This window comes from Leucoraja erinacea, chromosome 7, assembly GCF_028641065.1.
Source record: "Leucoraja erinacea ecotype New England chromosome 7, Leri_hhj_1, whole genome shotgun sequence".
Classification (NCBI taxonomy): domain Eukaryota; kingdom Metazoa; phylum Chordata; class Chondrichthyes; order Rajiformes; family Rajidae; genus Leucoraja; species Leucoraja erinaceus.
The window spans coordinates 77,454,425-77,474,271 of NC_073383.1; the positions used below are offsets into that span (position 1 = coordinate 77,454,425).

Genomic DNA, 19,847 nt, shown 5'->3' on the forward strand with positions numbered 1-19,847 from the left:
AGCATTGCACCTGGATATATTCAACTAAAACATTTAAAAAAAGTGTAGGAAACACTGTGTAAATCATCGACTATGTAAAGTTAACTACACATGATGCTGACCTGCTGAATATTTAAAATATTTTACGCAGTTTTTTTCCGCCAATAATGTAATAGTGGTTCAAATGGAAGACAAAAGAGGTATTGCATCTATTGCGATATCTAACCACATTTTTGCTGCATATACAGATTCCTCCAATCCAGCAGCCTCTAGTTTATGGGACTATCCATAAATGATGTCTGTTGACCTGACATGTTAAGACTAAAGAACAAGGAGGAAAACAAAGTGGTGCCTACATTTGCATTAGTAACACTATCTGAGCTATATTCAGCTAATGTACTATTACAGTATTAATCAGAGATCAGATTTAGCGCTTAGAGAGGGTGATCAGGATGCATCACAGCTTGGTTTGGGAACAGTTTTATTCAAGACCGCATGAAATTGCTGAGAATTGAAGATGCAGCCCGGACTGTCACACAAGAAGGGTCTAAACCCAAAACATCACCCATTCCTTCTATTCAGAGATGCTGCCTGTCCCCGCTGATTTACTCCAGCATTTTGCGTCTATCTTCGGTGTAAACTAGCATCTGCAGTTCCTTCCTACACAAACTACCCTCCTTTCCATTGACTCCATCTATACTTCATGCTGCCTCAGCAAGGCCATCAGCATTATCAAGGACCAGTCTCACCCCGATCACTCCCTCTTCTCCCCTCTCTCATCAGGCAAAAGGTATAGAAGAGAGAAAAATCACACCTCCAGATTCAGTGACAGTTTCTTCAGTCTGAAGAAGAGCCTCGACACGAAAGTCACCTATTCCTTCTCTCCAGAGATCCTACTTTTCCAGCATTTTGTGTCCACCTTCAATTTAAACAAGCATCTGCAGTTCTTTCTCAGACAGCTTCTACCCAACAGTTATCAGGCAACTGAAGCATCCGGAGAGCAGTCCTGAGCTACTATCTAACTCACTGGAGACCCTTAGATTATCTTTAATCAGACTTTACCTTGCACTAAATCTTATTCCCATAGCATTTTGTTTAGTTTATTTAGAGATACAGCACGTCCCACCAAGTCCATGCTGACCAGCGAGCCTCGAACACTAACACTGACCTACACCCTAGGGGCAATTTACAATTTTTATTGAAGCTAATTAACCTACAAACCTGCACGTCTTTGGAGCGTGGGAGGAAACTGTAGCATCCATGGAAAACCCACACAGGTCATGGGGAAAACGTACAAATTCCGTACAGACAGCACCTGTAGTCAGGATCGACCCAGGGACTTTGGCGCCCTAAGGCGGCAACTCTACCGCTGCACCAATGTGCCACCCCAGGTCATGTACAGTACCGATCCTGTATCTGTACACTGTGGACTTGATTGTCATCATGTATTGTCTTTCCGCTGACTGGATAGCACGCAACAGAAAAGCTTTTCACTGTACCTCGGTACACATGACAATATTAAACGGACTGAATATTTGCAATCTTTTACGCAGTTCTTTCCCCTAATAATGCAAGTGTTTCAAGTGGAAGACAAAAGTAGTATTGCATCTATTGCAACATTTAACCACATTTTTGCGGCATACACTGATTCCTCCAATTTAGCAGCCTCTCAAGACAGTTGAAGAGACTATCTCTAAATTATATTTGTGGACCATACGTGGTAACAGTAAAGGAGAAAATCAACGTGAAAGCCTACATTCGCGCTCGAAACACTATGTTTACAATATTAGGGTAATGTAAAGGGGTTGGACAGGCTAGATGCAGGAAGATTGTTCCCGATGTTAGGGAAGTCCAGGACAAGGGGTCACAGCTTAAGGATAAAGGGGAAATCCTTTAAAACCGAGATGAGAAGAACTTTTTTCACGCAGAGAGTGGTGAATCTCTGGAACTCTCTGCCACAGAGGGTAGTTGAGGCCACTTCATTGGCTATATTTAAGAGGGAGTTAGATGTGGCCCTTGTGGCTAAGGGGATCAGGGGGTATGGAGAGAAGGCAGGTACGGGATACTGAGTTGGATGATCAGCCATGATCACATTGAATGGCGGTGCAGGCTCGAAGGGCCGAATGGCCTACTCCTGCACCTAATTTCTATGTTTCTATGTACTGTTACAATATTAACCAGAGCTTGGATTTGGCGCTTTGTGCGCTTCGAGAGGGCGAGGGTAATTTGGCGACGGTCCCTACGCGGGACGCCGCGAAGATGAAGAAAGGTTTGAATTCTCACCCGGCGGTCATCACCACGTTGTAAACGACCATGTAGGCGGTGGCGATGGGCCCCGGGCCTCTCCTCCGCCGGGCGGCTGCATCGCTGGCGCCGCGTTTGTGCTCCGGTGCTGCCGCCGCCGCTGCTGCTGCTCCCGCCGCCATGGTGATCGCTCGTCACTGACACCCGCCGCGCATGCGCTGGAGCTGCCGGCCCCGCCGCCACAGCGCCCCCTGGCGACGCGGATGGTGAATCACTCCTCGCCCGCTACCGCCCCCTGGGCCGGCGCCTGTTGTATTACAGCCCCCCAGTCCACACATATACACAGACGCAGACATGCCCGCTACCGCCCCCTGGACCGGCGCCTGTTGAATTGCAGCCCCCCAGCCCACACATAGACACAGACGCAGACATGCCCGCTACCGCCCCCTGGACCGGCGCCTGGTGAATTGCAGCCCCCAGCATACACACGAGACGTGCCCACTACCGCCCCCTGGACCGGCGCCTGGTGAATTGCAGCCCCCAGCAGCCACACACACGTGCCCACAGACCCCCTGACCGGCGCCCGCTACCGCCCCCCCAGCATACACGCCTGTTGTATTACCGCCCCCCCCGGCGCCTGGTGACATGCATACACAGCACACACGACACGTGCCCGCTACCGCCCCCTGGACCGGCGCCTGTGGAATTGCAGCCCCCAGCATATATCCACACACACACACACACAAACAAACACATGTGTTTAAGAAGGAACTGCAGATGCTGGAAAATCGAAGGTACACAAAAATGCTGGAGAAACTCGCCCCACAGATGCTGCTGCACCCGCTGAGTTTCTCCAGCATTTTTGTGTACACACAAACAAACACAGACGTGCCCACTACCGCCCCCTGGGCCGGCGCCTGTTGAATTACAGTCCCCCAGCACACACACCCACCCACACCATCTCACACACAGACATGTCCACCCACCCACACCCACACAATCACACACAAAGATCCTATAGCAGAGCTCTGCTCTGATCACACACACAGACATGCCAATATTTGGACATGCCCACTACCGCTCCCTGGACCGGCGCCTGGTGAATTACAGCCCTCCCACACTTGCCTCTGCTGTCCCCTGGCCCGGCTGACAGTGAATTACATGCCCGCTACTGCCCCTAGCGGCGCGGATGGTGAATCGCTCCTCCAGCTCCTCACCCATTACCGCTCCCTAGCCTGGCGCATCGCGGATAGCGGATTACAGCCTGTGCTGCCCCCTGCCTCGGCTGAGTGCGAATTACCCGCTCGCTGCCGCCCCCTGCCTCGGCTGAGTATGTATTACCCGCTCGTTGCCGCCCCCTGCCTCGGCTGAGTGCGAATTACCCGCTCGTTGCCGCCCCCTGCCTCGGCTGAGTGCGAATTACCCGCTCGCTACCGCCCCCTGCCTCGGCTGAGTGCGAATTACCCGCTCGTTGCCGCCCCCTGCGTTGGCTGACAGTGAACGACCCGCCGTCTCTCCCTCCTACGACGCCATTTAACACCCGACACCGAGTCCCTTTGGAATATTCAGGAGCTGCGAGGCGTCTGCAGTCGAGCGGGGGAAGGAAGAGGAGGCCTCGGGCCCGAGGATGCGGCGGCAGCGGGCGGCGGCAGGGCGAGCGCTGCGGGATTAGGGCGGCGACGAGGCCGAGGCCTGAACTGCGGCCTACCTCTGTATCCGTCTCCCTCTCCACCTCACAGCTTCCCTCTCTCCCCCCCCCTCGCCAACCATGCCTTTCTTCGCCAACAACCCCTTCGACCAAGATGTGGGTGAGTCTGCCACCACGTTTTAATCTTTCTCTTTTATTAGTTTTATATTATCGTTCTGCTCCAATTCACTGTCAGCCGCAGTTAAGTGAACTGTCAGCCCCTCGGACTGGACTCAAGTCCATGTTTTTCCTCCTTAAACTTGTCTGTGGTGATCACAGGATGAAGCCACTCGGCCCATTTCACCTGTGCAGTCTCCTTTTGAGAACCTCCTGAGTACATTTTATCTCTTGGTTCCTTTGTTGTCACCTTCTCCTAACTAATGACGATCTATTCTACAGTTTCCTTGCACCAAATCTCTTTTGATGTCTATTTTTCATACCTTACTCTTCCCTCTCCCTCTCCCTCTTTTCTCTCTCCCCCCCCCCCCCCCCCCCCCCCCCCCGCCCCAGTCTGAAGAAGGGTCTGGACCCGAAACGTCACCAATTCCTTCTCTCCAGAGATGCTGCCTGTCCCGTTGAGTTACTCCAGCTTCTTGTGGTTTAAACTAACATCTGCAGTTCCCTCTTAGACCTTCTCGGCCCTGGGCCTCCTCCATTGCCAGGGTGTGGCCTTGGGTTGAGAGATACTCAGTGCCGGAGTAACTCAGTGGGTCAGGCAGAAACCCTGGGGTAAAAAGATTAGGTGATGTTTCGGGTTGGAACCTTTCTTCAGGCCTTGGGTGGAAAGGAGGAACCCCAATAGTCCCTATTTCGTTTGGGTAGCTTACAATCCAATGGTATGAACATTGTTTGGGTGATCGCTGGTCGGCGTGGACTCGGTGGTCCAAAGTTCCTGTTTCCATGCTGTATCTCTAAACTAAATTAAACAGAAGGTCAGATCGAAGAGATGTCACCCATCCTTTTTCTCCAGGTATGAACATTGAATTCTCCAATTTCAAGCAATACCCCTAACACTCCCATCCTTCAGTGAGGGCTCGGGCAAACTGGAGGTACAGGAGATTGTATGCTGCTTGAGTAACTGACAAACCAATGGCACTAACATTGAATTTGCCGATTTGAAGTAATATTCTCCCTACCTCTCCCATTCTTCAGAGTAAGGCAACACACCAACTGGAGGAACAAGTGCTCGTATTCTATTGACAAGAGGTAGTTTACCCTCTTGGTTTGAACACTGATTTCTCCACCCCCTGCACCCCTTTGTTTCCCTGCCCCACCTTGACGTGCACCCATTTCTCCCATTATCTCCCACCGCCTCGGGCAACCTTGCTCATTTCCCTTCCTTCTGACACATCTCCCACCCTGAGTCCCTCACCTCCCTCTGGCTTTACATTTCACTCCTCTTCTTTCCTTTTCTGACATCCTTCTGACACATCTCCTTTCCACCTCTAGCCTTGGTCACTATCTCCGCTCATCTGCCTATCAACTCGTCACCTTACCCTGATCCACCAGTCACTTGCCAGGCTGTGTCCCACCCCATCTCCCCACTCCAGCTTGGCCCTTTGAGGCTTTGAGAGATTTTCTCTGGATCTTTGGGCATTTACACTAAATCTCCAGATGTCAGCCTTCTGCCATCACAAGCTGGAAAGGGTACAGAGAAGATTTACGATGATGTTGCCAGGACTAGAGGGTCTGAGCTATAGGGAGAGGTTGAGTAGGCTGATACTCTTATTTCTTATTTCTTAGACCTCAGGACGATGAGGGGTGAGCTTATAAATCATGAGAGGAATCGATCGGGTAGATGCACAGTCTGTTGCCCAGAGTGGGTGAGATGAAGACTTGGGTTTAAGGTGAAGGGGCAAGCTTTAATAGGAATTTGGGGGGTAACATTTTCACATCAAGGGTGGTGGGGGTATGGAACAAGTTGCATGAGAAGGTAGTTGAGGTGGGGACAATCCCAACGTTTGAAGAAACAGTTAGACAGGTACATGGATAGGACAGGTTTGGAGGGATATGGGCCAAAGCAGACGGGACGCGTGTAGACGGGACATGTTGGCTGGTGTGAGCAAGTTGGGCCGAAGTGCCTGTTACCACGCTGTATCATTCTATGACAAACACTTTGCTGTGACCTTCATGATTTTAAATGCCTCGGTTAAATGAAATCTGCTACAACAGTGCCCAGAGTGGATGTTTGTTGAGACCACACCTTAGAGACTGTGTACAGTTTTGACCTTTTTGTATAAGGAAACATATACTTGCCTTTAGAGGCAGTTCAGTTCACCAAGGTATCTCCTGCATACCTGAAATTAATCTAGTTTAGTTTAGAGGTACAGCGTGGAAACAGGCCCTTTGGCCCACCGAGTCCACACCGACCAGTGATACCCGCATATTAACACTATCCTACACACGCTTGGGGACAATTTACAATATTACCAGGCCACTTAGCTGCAAACTGGTATGTCTTCGAAGTTTGGGCGGAAACCGCAGATTTCGGGGAAAATCCCACGGAGGTCACTGGGAGAATGTACAAACTCCCCATAGACAATAGTTGCAGGAGTAGGCAATTCGGCCCTTTGAGCCAGCACCTCCATTCACTGTGATCATGGCTGATCATCCACAATCAGTACCCTGTTCCTGCCTTCTCCCCATATCCCTTGATTCCGCTATCTTTAAGAGCTCGATCTAACTCTCTCTTGAAAGCATCCAGTGAATTGGCCTCCACTGCCTCCTGAGGCAGAGAATTCCACAGATTCACAACTCTTTGGGTGAAAAGGTTTTTCCTCATACCCGTTCTAAATGGCCTAGCCCTTATTCTTCAACATCGGGAACATGTTTCCTGCCTCTAGCATGTCCAATCACTTAATAGTCTCATATGTTTCAATAAGATACCCTCTCATCCTAAATTCCAGTGAATACAAGCCCAGCTGCTCCATTCTCTCAGCATATGACAGTCCCACCATCCCGGGAGTTAACCTCGTGAACGTACACGCTGCACTCCCTCAATAGCAAGAATGTCCTCCCTCAAATTTGGAGACCACAACTGCACACAATACTCCAGGTGTGGTCTCAATAGGGCCCTGTACAACAACTGCAGAAGGACATCTTTGCTGCTGTACTCAACTCCTCTTGTTATGAAGGCCAACATGCCATTCCCTTTCTTCACTGCCTTCTGTAGTTGCACGCTTAGCGACAGATGAACAAGGACCCCCCGTAGATCTCGTTGTACTTCCCCTTTTCCCAACTTGACACCATTCAGATAATAATCTGCACCCATAGTCAGGAGCGGGTATCTGCCGCTGTAAGGCAGCAACTCTACCGATGTGCTGAGTATATTGAGCCATTAGATCAGACATCTCGCCGCAGCTATAAGCAAGATGAAGATAGAAAGCACCAGACTGTATAATTGATTCATTCACATTGATTCATAAAGGCTCGCCATGTTGTGTATTGTTCTTTGAGGGTTGGGACTGTAGAGTGTTGAATGTTTAATTAGGCTGCCTCTCCAAGTAATTTAGTGTATTGTAAAGAATGGTGGTTTAGTCTGACCCATGTCAATTATTCCCTCTTTAGAGGGGACCTGGGGGATTTCTCCATGTTGGTTTTGGATTCTCTTGGTCAGTTGCCATCTACTTGATTTCTACCCATACATTTGGACAGATACGCAATCAGGAAAGGTTTGGAGGGATGTGTTGCCAAAAGCGGACCAATTGGACTAGTTGGGATGGGGGGCATGTTGATTGGCAAGGACGAGCTGGACAAAGGGCCCAGTGAGAAGGTTTACAGGAGGCGTCCACCCCAGGAAACAAGGGCTGAAGAGGGCCGTGGCAAGGAGAGAGACGGTTCACGGGACGACCGGAATGGAGGCAACGGGCCTTTGAGGCCAGTAGCAGCAGCAGGGACTGTAAAATGGCACCTCTGACATAGACTCAGTGGGCTGTTTAATTTAAACCGAAGATGCACACAAAAAGCTGGAGTAACTCAGCTGGTCAGACGGCATCTCTGGAGAGAAGGAATAGGTGACGTTTTGCGTTGAAACCCTTCTTCAGACCAGCTTGGTTTGGAGATACAGCGTGGAAACTGGTCCTTCAGCCCACCGAGTCTGCTCCAACCAGCAATCTCTGTACATTTACACTATCCTACACGCAGTAGGGACAATTTACAATGACACCAAGCCAATTAGTCTACAAACCTGCACGTCTTTGGAGTGTGGAAGAAACCAGAGATCCCAGAGAAAACCTATGCAGGTCACGGGGAGAATGTACAAACTCCTTACAAGTCAAGTCAAGTTTATTTGTCACATACACATACGAGATGTGCAGTGAAATGAAAGTGGCAATGCTCGCGGACTTTTGTGCAAAAGACAAACAACAAAACAACCAAACAAATTATAAACACAATCATAACACACATATTCTTTTACATAATAAATAATAGAAGGAAAAACGTTCTGGAGAGTTAGTCCCTGGTGAGAAAGGCGTTTACAGTCCGAATTGCCTCTGGGAAGAAACTCCTTCTCAACCTCTCCGTTCTCGCTGCATGGCAACGGAGGCGTTTGCCTGACCGTAGCGGCTGGAACAGTCCGTTGCAGGGGTGGAAGAGGTCTCTCATGATTTTGTTTGCTCTGGAGTTGCACCTCCTGTTGTATAGTTCCTGCAGGGGGGTGAGTGAAGTTCCCATAGTGCAATCGGCCGAACGCACTACTCTCTGCATAGCCTTCTTGTCCTTGGCAGAGCAATTCCCGAACCAGATGGTAATGTTCCCGGACAAGATGCTTTCCACCGCCGCTGCGTAGAAGCACTGTAGGATCCTCGGAGACGCTCTGAATTTCCTCAATTGCCTGAGGTGGTAAAGACTATGCCTTGCCTTACTCACCTTACAGACAAGCACCCGTATTCGGGATCGAACCCTGTTCTCTAGCGCTGTAAGGCAGCAACCCTGCCTCTGCATCACCGTGCTGCAGTGGGCTGCTCTGTATGTCCCGTACTAACCGTGCTCATGTATGGTGATAGTCCTACTGAACTGTATTATCACAAGCATTTCACTGTACCCTGGTACATGTGATAATAAAGAACCCATTGAGCTGGGCTGGAAGGCTGGTTTCTGTGCTGTATCATGCCGACTCTATCTCTGTACTGATCCCCTTGGTCCCTGGTAGCCACAGTGTTCCTTGTACTTGAGGTGTGCCCACATTTGACTGAATTTGGGCTCAGTGCTGCCTTTTATAATGAGAAGCTTGCCTCGGCCTCCGCATGCGTGCTGCCAGAGCCCCAATTAATGGATCTATCTGATAGAACTCCTACAGTTCTACCTTCCCCCCCCCCCGGGAAAAGTCTTGCTTTTGCCTAGCAGCAGCTGACAGTTGGCTGATTGAGACTGGAATGTGTTTTGGATGTGCCCCCTGGGGCAAAACAGGGTTGGATTGTTGTGCTTGGTTTACAGGTTTAGCAAGGGATGCCTGATTCACGCATCAACTCCCATCATGCGATGGTGTTCTGATTGCAAGCTAGAAATTAATGCTAAAGATAGATGCAAACCACTGAAGTAACTCAGTAGGTCAGGCAGCATCTCTGGAGAAAAATTATATGGTGACGTTTCGGGTTGGGACCCTTCAATCGGTCTGAAGAAGGGTCCCGGCCCCAAACGTCACCTATCCTCTAATCTCCAGAGATCCTGCCTATCCTGCTGTTGCTCCTCCACTTTGGTTTAAAAAAAACCAAACAAAAAAAAACAGTTTCTGCAGTTCTTTATCACGAGAATTTTTTGCCAATTGGACTTTTTGCAGTAAAGACATCGATGGAGCAGATGAAGTCTGGGGTACAGTCCTTTGCAGTAGGGTCTCGACCTGAAACGTCATCCATTCCTTCTCTCCAGCGATGCTGCCTGTCCCGCTGATTTACTCCAGCATTTTGTGTCTACTGTCCTTTTGGTATGATATGTTTAAGAAAGAACTGCAGATGCTGGAAAAATCAAAGGTAGACAAAAATGCTGGAGGAACACAGCAGGTGATGCAGCAACTATGGAGAGAAGGACAATAAACAATAGGTGCAGGAGTAGGCTATTCAGCCCTTTGAGCAAGCACCGGCATTCAATGTGATCATCCACAATCAGTACGCCGTTCCTGCCTTCTCCCCATATTCCCTATCTTTAAGAGCCCTAACTAGTTCTCTTGAAAGTACCCAGAGAACCGGCCTCCACCGCCCTCTGAGGCAGAGAATTCCACACTCAAGATAGATAAGATAAGATACATTTATTTGTCACGTGTACCAATTGGTGCAGTGAAATGTGTGGTCACCATACAGCCGTACGAATAAACAAGAGCACCAAACACGATAGACTTTAACACAGACATCGCCACACAGCAGAATCAAAGTTTCCCACTGTGAAGGAAGGCACCAAAGTTCAGTCATCCTCCTCTGTTGTCCTCTGTTGTTCCTGTGGTCTGGGGGCTCCCGAACCCCTCGCTGTCGCCGCTACGGGCGGCCCGATGTTCAGGCCCGCTCGCAGGGGTGATAGAACTCCAAAGTCAGAACGGGAGAACAACCTCAGTGGCTTGGACATCCGAATCGGCCACTTCCTACCGGAGTCCGTGCTCCCGAAGTCCACGGGGTTCGCTGGGCAGAGATTTAACGCTGGCGACCCTCGGCAAAAGGTCCCAGGACGAAAGTCGGCGCCGCCCGCGCTGGAAGCTCTACGGACCACAGCTCCAGGATGTTGAAGCTGCAGGCCCAACATGCTTTAAACGGCGATCCCCGGTAAGACATCGCCTGCCCCGCGGTGAATCCAGTGCTGCACTGCTGCTGGAGCTTTAGTCCGGTCCCCGGCAGGAAAGGCCGCGCCAATCCAGTTATTAGGCCGCAAGGAGGGGGGCGAGTTTGCGACTCGGAGAATATTCGCATCCTCGCCAGGAAGTGAGTGGGGAAACAGTTTCCCCCTTACCCTACACCCCTCCCCCACATAGAATAACTAAAGAATCCTCCAAAACATACTTTTAAAACAGACTTAAAATTTAAAAAAGATAGAAAAACAGACAGACTGTAGGCAGAGGCTGCCGTCATCAACTCTCTGTGAGAAAAAGTGTTTCCTTGTCTCCGTTCTAAATCGCTTACCCGTTATTCTTAAACTGTGGCCCCTGGTTCTGGACTCCCCCAACATCGGGAACATGTTTCCTGCCTCTAGCGTGTCCAAACCCTTAATAATCTTCTACATTTAAATAAGACAACCTCTCATCCTTCTAAACTCCACAGTATACCAAGTCCAGCTCCCCATTCTCTCAGCATATCACAGTCCTGCCAACCTGGGAATTAATCTTGTAAACCAACGCTGTACTCCCTCAATAGCACGAATGTCCTTCCTCAAATTAGCGGACCAAAACTGCACACAATACTCCAGGTGTGCTCTCGCTAAGGCCCTGTACAACCGCAGAAGGACCTGTTTGCTCCTATACTCAACTCTTGTTATGAAGGCCAACATGCCATTTGCTTTCTTCACTGCATGCTTACTTACATTTCTTGCCATAGAGGGAGTACAGAGAAGATTCACCAGACTGATTCCTGGGATGTCAGGACTTTCATATGAAGAAAGACTGGATAGACTCGGTTTGTACTCGCTGGAATTTAGAAGATTGAGGGGGGATCTTATAGAAACTTACAAAATTCTTAAGGGGTTGGACAGGCTCGATGCAGGAAGATTGTTCCCGATGATGGGGAAGTCCAGAACAAGGGGTCACAGTTTAAGGATAAGGGGAAAACTTTTAGGATCGAGATGAGGAAAACATTTTTCACACAGAGAGTGGTGAATCTGTGGAATTCTCTGCCACAGAAGGTAGTTTAGGCCAGTTCATTGGCTATATTTAAGAGGGAGTTAGATGTGGCCGTTGTAGCTAAAGGGATCAGGGGGTATGGAGAGAAGGCAGGTACAGGATACTGAGTTGGATGATCAGCCATGATCATATTGAATGGCGGTGCAGGCTCGAAGGGCTGAATGGCCTACTCCTGCACCTATTTTCTATGTTTCTATGTACACTGTTCAGTACAATTATCACTATACGTAAGCACTTAGATAGACCGTGTTTAAGCATCTCAGAACCAGTACAAGTGTATAGCAGTAGTATATAGGTTTCCAATTTGGCACCATGTTCAAGTCTCAGTTGTTGTAAGTGCAAGGTTCTTGACTTGACCATGAAGGTCTGTTGTCCTGTTGGGGTTTGCAGGGTCAGCCTGGCCAAGCATAGCTGTTGGTCTCCTCCGCTGCTGCCCCACCTCTGTAGGTCACGTGCTTGGCGGTCACGGTTGCACAGCGGTAGAGTTACTGCCTTACAGCGAATGCAGTGCCGGAGACCCGGGTTTGATCCCGACTGTACCGAGTTTGTACGTTCTCCCCGTGACCTGCGTGGATTTTCTCCGAGATCTTCGGTTTCCTCCCACACTCCAAAGATGTACAGGTTTGTAGGTTAATTAGCTTGGTAAATGTAAAAATTGCCCCTAATGGGTGTAGGATAGTGTTAATGTGCAGGGATCGCTGGTCGGCGTGGACCCGATGGGCCGAAGTGCCTGATTGCACTCTGTATCTCTAAACTAAACTAAACCCAGCTGAAATCAAGTTGAATAGTTGCCATGGTCTGTGCCAAGTCGTCATGTGAATCAGGAACGGTTCAGATGTATAACTACTGTATTAGGCAAAGTCTAGTTTCTCCTGAGAATTGAGCTCTCAAATCTAGGCTAAGACTTCAGTGCTGTACTGAGGGTGCAGCTTTCAGACCAAACATTAAACTGAGGGACTATCTGCTATCTCTGGTGGACATAAGAGATCTAAAATAGACCAAGGTATCTTGATCACCTGGCCATGCATATTAACCGTGCAAAAAAAAAACACAGATTATCTGGACATTATAACATAGTTGTACAGGCTGTGGACTTTCTGTTGTACAACTACTAAATAAGTCATTCGTTGGCTATGAACTGCTTTTCAATTTTCAGTCTTAGTAGATGACATTCAACAAAGTTTAATTTAGAGATACAGCATGGAAACAGGCCCTTCGGCTCACCGAGTCTACGCCAACCAGCTATGACCCGTTCACGTCAGTTCTATGTTCACCCACTTTCGCAAACACCCCCTACACATTTGGAGGCAATTTTACAGAGGGCACACATCCTTAAAGCCCTGTCCCACTGTACGAGTTCATTCAAAGAGTTTGTACGTAAGTTTGCCCCGGATCGAACTCGGAGATTTAAGGTAGCGGCCGCTAGCAGGTACACGGGGCTCTCGTGGACATTTCTCAACATGTTGAAAAAACTTCACGAGTCTTCCCGAGCTTACCGCGTTTCGAGCCGCTAAGAGACGTCCCCGAGCTCCGACGTACCCGCTACGTTCATTCTGCGTGCTTACCACGAGTTTTTTTTTTAACTCTGGAGAGCACTTGAATGAACTCGTACAGTGGGGCAGGGCCATTAGGATGGGGGAAGAAACTAGAGCACCTGGAGGAAACCTGTAAGAAGAACGTGCAAAGTCCACACAGGCAGCTCCCAGGGTCAGGATCAAACATGGGTATCTAATTGAGGGTCTTGAATACGTTAAACATGGAATAACAGAGAATGGACTTTTTATGCAGAATAATGCATACTTAGAAATTGTGGTCCGAACTGTCCCAAAGGTTGTACGTAGACTCTCTGTTTCTCCAGTAGTGTAGTTCTTGAGACAGTGATTGAACAAGAACACTCACTCCAGACAGTCGTCGTTCATTGGCCAGATTGCATCTTAAGTACTGTGTTCAGTTTTGTGAGATGCTTAATGGAATTAGTGGCCAGTGCAAAGATAAGATTATTTACATTGTGAGCTAAAAATGTTCGATCTTGTATGGCATAAAGCTCAAGGGCAGTGGAAGGAACTGCTGATGCTGGTTTATACCGAAGACACAAAATGCTGGAGTAACTCAGCGGGTCGGGCAGAATCACTGGAGAAAATGGATCGGCAATGTTTGGGGTTGGGACCCTTCTTCAGGCTCTGAGAGGGTCTTCCCAGAGCCTCCTCAGAAGGGTCCCAACCCGAAACGTCACCTACCCATTTTCTCCAGAGATGCTGTCTGATCTGCTGAGTTACTCCAGCATTTTGTGTAGTGGAATAATCTGGGATGCATTTAACATCATTGTGTGTGTATTGTCCAATAGCATAACTTGCAGAATTTCAATATCAAAATTATTAATCCTTTGAAGCAAAAAATACAATATCCCACTCAGAAAATGTTTAGTTTAGAGCAGGGGCTGGCAACCTTGTTGATAGGAGCCGGATCCCATGTCTGTGAGTGGTTGGAGGGCCACATCTATCGCCATAGTTCATAAACGTTGACATTTATATATTTAAGAAATATTATGTCTACTGAACATAGGAATTAGTTTGAGACACTGGTATTGAAACAATCCTCAAGATCAACTTCGTGTTTATTGTCACTTAACCAGTGAAATTTGAGTTTAGGGATACAAGGCGGAAACAGCCATTCGGCCCACCGAGTCTGCACCAACCAGCGATCCCCACACACGAACACTATCCGATGCACACTGATGGCAATTTACAATTTTATCAAACCAATTATGTACAGATAACACCGTAGTCATGAACGAACCTGGGTCCCTGGCGTTGTAAGGCAGCAACTATGTGTAGGAAGGCACTGCAGATGCTGGCTTAAACCAAAGGTAGACACAAAAAGATGGAGTCACTCAGCGGGACAGGCAGCATCTCTGGAGAGAAGGAATGGGTGACGTTTTGGGTCGAGACCCTGCTTCAGACAATACAGTGACTACCGCTGTGCTGCCCTATGGTATGTGCTTAATATAAATGTGGTAATGCAGACGTCTACAGCATCTATTAACCACCTTTGCAGGATCTAGAGAGTTTTCAGATCATTGGTAAATGGCCCAGGACAGTGTGAGAGGTGGGACAATGAGGTGGTGCAGGGTGGGGAGTTGGTAGGATTCTTCTATGCATCACGCTACTGCAATATGGAAAAATATTGTCTGATCAGGGAGTCAAAGTAATTTAACAACATCTTTACTTTTATTGTGCATGTACCGAGGTACGGTGAAAAGCTTTTTTGTTGCGTGCTATCCAGTCAGCGGAAAGACCATATATGATTGCAGTCAAGTCATCCAGAGTGTACAAATACAGGATAAGGGGGAAAATGTTCAAAATGAAATTGTGTACATGCATTCAGAAGGATTACTAGTGTTTTAAGGGCGGCAGGGGTGCAGCGGTTGAGTTACTGTCTTACATTGCCAGAGACACGGGTTCGATCCTGACTACGGGCGCTGTTTGTGCGTTCTCCCTGTGACAGCGTGGGTTTTCTCCGGATGCTCCAGTTTTCTCCCACACTCCAAAGACATACAGGTTTGTAGGTTAATTGGATTCAGTGAATTGTCCCCAGTATGTAGGATAGTGTTAGTGTACGGGGATCGCTGGTCGGTGCGGACTCGGTGGGCTGAAGAGCCTGTTTCCGCGCTGTATCTCTAAACTAAAGTAAGGGTTGTTTCTTTCATGAAGCTGGCATGGGAAGTCTGATGTGAATGGCCATTTTCCATGCTGCAAGAATCCATAAATCCCAAGATAACAAAGGCGTGCCTTCACATGGAACTTCGTACAATGTCCAAAGGGCTTTTGACCCAATTAAACATCTTTGAAATGCAGCAGCAGTTGTTGTGACACGGAATGGGTGAGAGGTAGAAATCTTGAGAGATGCTTTATCTTTGCACTTGGGTCTGATATGTAATGATTCAATTCTACAGTTTATGGATAGTCTGCAGGTCTCGGGGAAATTGATCATATTTGCCATTCTGAAATTGCTATTGCTTTTTTAGGATCAGTTGATTTTTGTTTATGAAAAAAAAAAAGACTTTTTGCGATCTCTGATTTTTATTTTGCCCTTAGTTTATATTTTCTTAACATGTAGGGATTTAAAGTTGTTCTTGCGCTCTTCACATAACACTATAATTGTCTGAAGTCAAAGGGACCTTGGACCATGGCTCCATTTTATACGTTGCTAGAATGATTCATGTACGGTAGTAGGAATAAAGGTGTAACCTATTTTCTAAATGGGGAGAGGAATTGGGAGTGCTAGTGCAGAATTCCCAAAAGGTTAATTTGCAAGTTGAATCAGTAGTAAGGAAGGTAAAAGCAATGACACCATTTATTTTGAGAGAACTAGAATATTAAAAACAGGGATGTAATGCTTTATAAGGCACTGGTCAGACTGCATTTGGACTACTGTGAGTATCTTTGGGCCCCATAATCTGATGAAGGTCATGTGATAGGATGAGAATTAGGCCATTTGGCCCATCAAGTCTACAGCACCATTTAATCATGGCTGATCTCTCTCTGATAGCGGAGTCGGGGGATATGGTGAGAAGGCAGGAACGGGGTACTGATTGTGGATGATCAGCCATGAGCACAATGAATGATGGTGCTGGCTCAAAGGGCCGAATGGTGTACTCTTGCACCTATTGTCCTTCCCATCCTAATCTCATCCTCCAGCCTTCTACCCATAACACCTCGCACCTGTACTAATCAAGAATTATATCTACCTCTGTCTTACAAACATCCATTGACTTGGCCTCCACATCCTTCCGTGGCAAAGAATTCCACAGATTAACCCCTTCGGACAAAAAAAACAACTCCCCCTCATCTCCTTCCTAAAGAACGTCCTTTAATTCTGAGGCTCTGACCTCTAGTCCAAGACTCTCCCATTAGTGGAAACATCCACTCTATCCAAGCCTTTCACTGTTCGGTACGTTTCAATGAAGTCCCCCCCTCATCTTTCTAAGAATCGGGGGACACAGTTTAAGAATAAGGGGCAAGCCATTTAGAATGGAGATGAGGAAACACTTTTTCTCACAGAGAGCTGTGAGTCTGTGGAATTCCCCGCCTCAGAGGGGGATAGAGGCCGGTTCTCTGGATACTTTCAAGAGGGCTAGATAGGACTCTTAAAGATAGCGTAGTCAGGGGATATGGGGAGAAGGCAGGAACTGGGTACTGATTGGGGATGATCAGCCATGATCACATTGAATGGCGGTTCTGGCTTGAAGGGCCGAATGGCCTACTCCTGCACCTATTGTCTATTGTCTAAACTCCAGCGAGTACAGGCCCAGTGCTGTCAAACGCTCATCATATGTTAACCCACTCATTCCTGGGATCATTCTTGTAAACCTCCTCAGGACCCTCTCCCTACCCAATACATCCTTCCTCAGATATGGTGTCCAAAACAGCTCACAATGCTCCAAATGCAGTCGGACCGGCGTGGGGGGGGGGGGGGGGGGTCTGTGAGGAGGGAGGGGAATAACAATCGTGGGTGGGGGGGCCGGTGCTTTGTAAATTTGTCAGCGTGATTGGTGGCTGTTATTTGTATATATTGTGTATGCAAGCAAAAATCTCACTGCTTAGACACATGTGACAATAAAGTATCCCTATTCCAATAGAGCCTCAGTATCACATGTGGAGAGAAGAACTGCAGATGCTGGTTTATATCGCAAAATGCTGGAGTCTGAAGAAGGGCCTCAACCCGAAACGTTACCCATTCCTTCTCTCCAGTGATGCCGCCTGTCCCTTGGAGTTACTCCAGCATTTTGTGTTTATCTCAGTATTACATTCCTGTGTTTGTATTCTGGCCCTCTTGAAATAAATGCTTGCATAGGACGTACCTTTTAGAAATGAGATGAGGAGGAATTTCTTTACATCAGATGGTGATCTGTGGAATCCATTGAATCAGATGGGTCAATGGGTATTTTTTAGGCGGAGATTGACAGGTTCTTGATTAGTAGGGGCGTCATATGTTATGGGGGTAAAAGGCAGGAGAATAGGGCTGAGAGGAAAAGATAGATCATTGATGAATGAATGGCCGAATGACCTAATTCTGCTCCTATGACTAATGAGAAATATTTCACAACTCGCCATCAAAGTATTTTAATGTGAACCAGATCATCTGAGCTGTTGGGGAGAGGTGTTCAAATTGGTGGGTTTTGAATAGCATTTTAATGAATAACTAGACCAAGCGCAGACCCATTGGGTCTGTTCCCGCAACGCGCGGTTGCAAGGGGTGGGTGGCCTGAAGTCATCGCGCAAAGCCACGCGTTAGGCATACGACGTCAAGAAGCTACGTACGCCCGTTGACGCGCGGGATTTTCCGAGAGTGCAAGCTCGCGGGGACAGCGAAAAGCAGCCTATCTGTGCCTTCCGCTAGCGTGACGGAGCCGGGCTGGGGGGGGGTTTGGAAGAGAGCCGGGCGGCAGCAGCCGTTATGGTGGCTGGCCAGCAGGACCTGCAAACCTTTACGTCTTTGGAGTGTGGGAGGAGACCGGAGCATCCGGCGAAAACCCACGCAGGTCACGGGGAGACCGTACAGACCGCACTTGTAGTCAGTATCGAACCCGGGTCTCTGGCCCTGTAAGGCAGCAACTCTACCCGCTGTGCCGCCGTAATTTATGAAAGCATCGGTCCAATCTGCTAAAATTCTGCATCTAGGACAACACTCTACCCAACACCCACGCTTCCCAGGAATATTAAATTGATGAACCTTTATCCAGACCTATTTAACATAGCATTGTGGGCAGGGAGATTGCGTCTGTACTGAATGTTCCAAATGCGGTCTCGCCAAGGCAACGAAGGCCAATGAACAGTTAGAAGTGATTTAAAAATGATCCACTTTCCATCTACCAAAGTGATAACATCACTCTCATCCACATTTAAGTTTCTTGGCCTATCTATATCCACTTGATTGCCTGATAACAGCTTCCCTCAGGCAACTGAACGTTCCTCTCACCAATTAGAGAGTGGGTGGGGAGGAACTGCAGATGCTGGTTTACACCGACGACAGACACAGAAAGTTGGAGTAATTCAGCGGGTCAGGCAGCATCTCTGGAGAAAAGGAATAGTCAAGTCAAGTTTATTTGTCACATACACACGAGATGTGCAGTGAAATGAAAGTGGCAATGAATAGGTGACGTTTTGGGTCAAGACCCTTCTTCAGACTGAGAGTCAGGGAAAAGGGGAACGAGAGATGACAGAGAGTGGTCCTGACCTCCCATCCACCATATTGTAGAATTTCAAACTATCTTTAATCAGATCCTATCTTGCACTAACGTTATACTGTATCCTGTATCTGTACGCTGTGGACGGCTTGATGGTGTCGTGGCCATTTGGTAATGAATGAATAAATGAATATGTTTATTGGCCAAGTATTCACATACAAGGAATTTGCCTTGGTGCTCAGCCCGTAAGTGACGTACAGTGAGAGTTAGGAATGACGCCTAAAACATTAAACATTAATAATAAAACATTATCGATTAAACATGTGCATTAAATAAAATACCACAGCAAAAGGAGGCTACAAATTTTTGGGTATTGAGTAGAGCTACTACTCGTGGGATAAAAAAGCTGTTTTGGCAGCTTTGACAGTCCGGAGTTGCCTTCCAGAGGGAAGTGATTCAAAGAGTTTGTGGCCAGGGTGAGAGGGCTCAGAGATGATCTTACCCACTCGCTTCCTGGCCCTTGCAGTGTACAGTTTGTCGATGGAGGGAAGGTTGCAGCCAATAATCTTCCCTGCTGATCGGACGATTCGCTGCAGCCTCCAGGTGTCGTGCTCGGTGGCTGAGCCAAACCAGACCACGATGGAGAAGGTGAGGACAGACTCCTCAATGGCCGTATAGAATTGGGCCATCATTGCCTGTGGCAGATTGTGCTTCCTCACCTGCCGCAGGAAGTACATCCTCTGTTATGCCTTTTTGACTGTGGAGTCGATGGTAGCCCCCCATTTAAGGTCCTTGGAGACGACGGTTCCGAAGAACCTAAAATACTCCACAGACGAGACTGTGGTGTTGTTGATGGTGAGTGGGGGGAGGGGGAGCTCTCCTAAAGTTTACTATCAACTGTCTTAAGAGCATTGAGCTCCAGGTTGTTGCGATGA

General features: G+C 48.0%; 2 protein-coding genes across 2 annotated transcripts in view; one reads left to right on the forward strand and one right to left on the reverse strand.

Annotated features, from left to right (window-relative positions):
* Window positions 1-2,447, reverse strand: part of hacd2 (3-hydroxyacyl-CoA dehydratase 2) — a 29,680-nt gene extending 27,233 nt beyond the window's left edge. The window contains exon 1 of the mRNA XM_055638795.1: window positions 2,263-2,447. Coding sequence (XP_055494770.1) covers window positions 2,263-2,405 — 143 coding nt within the window. The 5' untranslated portion in view covers window positions 2,406-2,447. The remainder of the gene's footprint in view (window positions 1-2,262) is intronic.
* Window positions 2,448-3,688: 1,241 nt separating this feature from the next.
* stam2 (signal transducing adaptor molecule (SH3 domain and ITAM motif) 2) overlaps window positions 3,689-19,847 on the forward strand; it is a 54,764-nt gene continuing 38,605 nt past the window's right edge. The window contains exon 1 of the mRNA XM_055638796.1: window positions 3,689-4,031. Coding sequence (XP_055494771.1) covers window positions 3,992-4,031 — 40 coding nt within the window. The 5' untranslated portion in view covers window positions 3,689-3,991. The remainder of the gene's footprint in view (window positions 4,032-19,847) is intronic.